This window comes from Plasmodium gallinaceum (assembly GCF_900005855.1).
Source record: "Plasmodium gallinaceum strain 8A genome assembly, contig: PGAL8A_v1_32, whole genome shotgun sequence".
NCBI classification, from domain to species: domain Eukaryota; phylum Apicomplexa; class Aconoidasida; order Haemosporida; family Plasmodiidae; genus Plasmodium; species Plasmodium gallinaceum.
In genome coordinates, this window is record NW_021628338.1 from 579057 (window position 1) to 582774 (window position 3718).

Genomic DNA, 3718 nt, shown 5'->3' on the forward strand with positions numbered 1-3718 from the left:
TAATAATAATTATAATTATAATTTTAATATATTTTATATTATTAAAAAATTGAAATTCAATATCTAAAATATATAAAAAACATTTACATTTAAAAACTTAAAAATATAAACGTAAAGTTCGAGTTTAAAGGGGTTTCTACCATCAAGTATATATTAAATTCAGAACAAAAAAAAAAAAAAAAAAATAAATAATAGATTTTTAAATGCAACTTTATTATTTTAGAAATCCTTATACTTAAAAATAATAATTAAGATTCTTTAAAAAAAATTAACATATGATTATATTTCCGTATTTTTTATTTTCAATTTTTTATCGAATATAATACAACTTAATGTGCCTTATAGGATATAGATACCTTTTTACTATTATTATAATATTTTTATTTGTAGACAAAATAATTTCATACTCTTTTACTTTCAATTAAAAAAAAAAAATAAAATTTTTTTTTAATTATTTTATTATTTATATAAATATAGATAAAATCTATTTTTTATTTTTTTTTTTTTGATATAATATATCAAAAACAAAGTTTAAAAAAAATAAAAGGAGTTCATTAAAGCAAATATACATAATTTTATAAAAAAATAATAACAAAAAAAAAAAGAAAAAAGAGGAAAAAAAAGAATAAAATTCACTTTATATATATCAGTTTATAAGTAGTTTTTTTTTATATTATATATATTAGAATAAAAAATATTTTTAATAAACAAATATAAAACTTATGAATGTTTATATTTAATTTATACCATTTATATGTTTTTAACGTATCCTTTTAACGTAAATTGTTCAATAAAAATAAAATAAATAAAATTCTTCCATTATAATGAAAACACATAATATTCCTTTAAACGTACAAATGTTTAGGTTTTTTATTATCCATTTGATTCTCTACTGTAATTGAATTTTTATAATTTTTTAAAAAATTTACGTATTTATAAAATCCATTTATAGCATACGAAAGTAATTCTTTTTCATATTCTTCATTATACTCATTTAATTTTAAATATTTAGCTGCACACTGCTTTTTTTTAAGATTTTTTTTTTTCTTTTGTTTACTTGTTTCATTAATTAATGATTTACGTTTATTATATTTTGATTTACTAGGCATAAATAAGTTGTCATCATCACATAATTCTTCATCTAGATCTTCTGACTCGCTAATATCTGTATATATTCTTAATTTACTAGACTCTTTTTCCTCTTTTTTATTTATCTTTTTGCTTGTTATTGTTTTGACACTATTTATCTTATCTTTTTTTATTTTTTCTTCTTTTCTTACATTATATGATGTATCATCATGTTTTGATAAATTTAAAGATTTCTTTTTATATTTAACTTTATCCTTTTTCTGCTTATATTTTTCATTATTCCTTAAGGTTAACTCATTTTTCAATTTTTTTGTTTTTTTTGGTTTTAAATTTTCAGTTAATTGTTTCTCCTTTAATTTTTTATTTTTGAAATTGTTTACTTTCATTTTTGCAAGTTTTTTATTTCATTAATAATTTTCAATGTAAAAAAAAAAAAAAAAAAAAAAAAAAAAAAAAAAAAAAAAATATAATTTTGTTTTTTCTTTTCTTAAAAGATAGATAAATTAATGCATCACTTCCTTTTTAAATAAAAAAAAAAAATCATTCTTTTTTTAAAATATTTAACGGATTCCATATTTTTGAAAAATATATAATTTTAAAATATATGTTAAGAGCAAATATATATATATTTATACATTTATATGTTAATCTCTTTCAAAATATTCCTGAAAAATTATTATTTTTGTAATTAGTAAAAATGTACTTATTCTTTTAAAAGTTTTTTATTTCAAAAATAAACTGATTTTTTTTTTTTTTTTTTATATTATTATTATTATATTTTAGTCTTTATTTTATTATATTTATTTTTTCTTTTCTTTTCTTTATTAAGATGTACTAATTTATTGAATAAACATCTTTTAATTATTATATATTCATATTTCATTTTTATTAACATGAATTTGTTGTATGAAAAATTAATCATAAATGAAGTGTCTGATTGCAACTTTTATTTTACTAGTAGATATTTGAGATTTTAAATATATTTTTATACATAAGTATAAATAGAAAAAAAAATAGAATGTATTCTTTAAAGAATTACAGAAAGACTATAACAAAAAAGGTTAGTATAAAAAGTAATATTGAAATAGCAATTATTAATAAAGATAAAAAGAACGAAATATTTTTACCTTCGTTCATTTTTTTTGTTTTTTTATTTACATCTTCCAATGCATCTATATTTTGTAATTGTTTACTTGCAGCTTTTTCTAAAGTTTTATTATCTTCAATTATTATTTCTCTGTATGTCAAAACATTTTCTTTCATTTCTTGAGCTAATAAACATAATTCTTCATCAATATTTTCACTGAAAAAATTAATTTTATTTTTCTTTTCCATCTTTTTTCTAACATGATTTTTTTTATATTCGTATGTATACTCGTAAAGTAAATTGTCATATTCATCTATATGATTACTCCACTCTTTTATAATATCATCTTTTAAAATTTGACAGTTTTCTAAATTAGTTGTGTATATCTTTTCTTCGTCAGTCAATAATGTTTTTTTACTATTTTCCGAAGTAATTTCTTCTTCTATTTTTACCCCCTTTATATTATTATATCCATTTAGATTACTCATATTTATGTTGTTTAAGTTAAATGATATGGATTTTTTTGTTTCCTCTTTTTCTTTATTTTTTTTTGTTTTTATTATAATATTATTTATATCATTATTGTAAGAAAAATTTTCGTTACAATTTTTAAGAGAATTATAATTTACTTCATCAAAATGATTTTTAACATCTTCTACGTTTTTTATGGTAAGATTGCTATTATTGTCTTCTATATTCTTTGTATTATCAACATTATTTGAGTTGTTATTAGTCATATAATTATTAATAGTATCATTATTTAAATTATCATAATTCATACAATTATTATTTATATCGTTACTTAAATTACTTATGTTATCATTATTATACAAGATACCTTTTTTTTTAATATTGTTAAAATTGTTTTTTTCTTTTAAAATTATTTTTTCTAAACTTTTTTTCTTATTATTAATTTTTTCTAATAAATCTAATTCTGTTGTACCACTTGATTTATTTATTTTTTCTTTTAAGGAATTAGAAAAATCATTAATGTACGATTTTAACTCATTTATAAATAATATTATTTTTTCGTTTTCTTCTTCTTCTTCATTAAAATTATCACATGTATTTTCTACTTCCCTTAAAAATTCAAAAATTTCATCGAACTCAATCATATTTTACACGTTTATTAAAAAAATAAAAAAGGAAAAAATTTATATATTATTCTTGTTGATATCTATCATAGTTTTTCTAATTAAAGAAATTAATATAAGAAAAACATTAATTTATCAAATATTTATTTTAAATATTAATTACTGGTGTTGCATTAAAATATATATACAAATAGGAACACACAAAATACAAAAAAAAAAAAAAAAATAAAATAAAATAAAAAGATAAAAAAAGAAAAAAATATTTTTATTTTTTTTTTTTTTTATATATATATATAAGTATTTTATTTTATTTTTTTTTTTTTTACTATAATATAAAATATAATAGCTTTTATAAAATTTTTGTTTAATTTTAATTATATGACAATTTGTTAAACTAAAAAATAGAAATTCATAATAAAAAAAAAATAAATAAGTCTAACAAAATGTT

At 16.0% G+C, this 3718-nt stretch overlaps 2 protein-coding genes across 2 annotated transcripts; both read right to left on the reverse strand.

The window, feature by feature from the left end:
* Nucleotides 1-845: 845 nt before the first annotated feature.
* PGAL8A_00050800 (conserved Plasmodium protein, unknown function) lies at nt 846-1475 on the reverse strand (the record flags this gene model as incomplete). Its single annotated transcript, XM_028674526.1, has 1 exon — nt 846-1475. The coding sequence occupies one exon, from the start codon at nt 1473-1475 to the stop codon at nt 846-848; it is 630 nt and encodes a 209-aa protein (XP_028530870.1).
* Nucleotides 1476-2124: 649 nt separating this feature from the next.
* On the reverse strand, nt 2125-3291 carry PGAL8A_00050900 (conserved Plasmodium protein, unknown function; the record flags this gene model as incomplete). Its single annotated transcript, XM_028674527.1, has 1 exon — nt 2125-3291. One exon carries the CDS (start codon nt 3289-3291, stop codon nt 2125-2127), a length of 1167 nt encoding a protein of 388 aa, XP_028530871.1.
* Between the last annotated feature and the right edge of the window lie 427 nt (nt 3292-3718).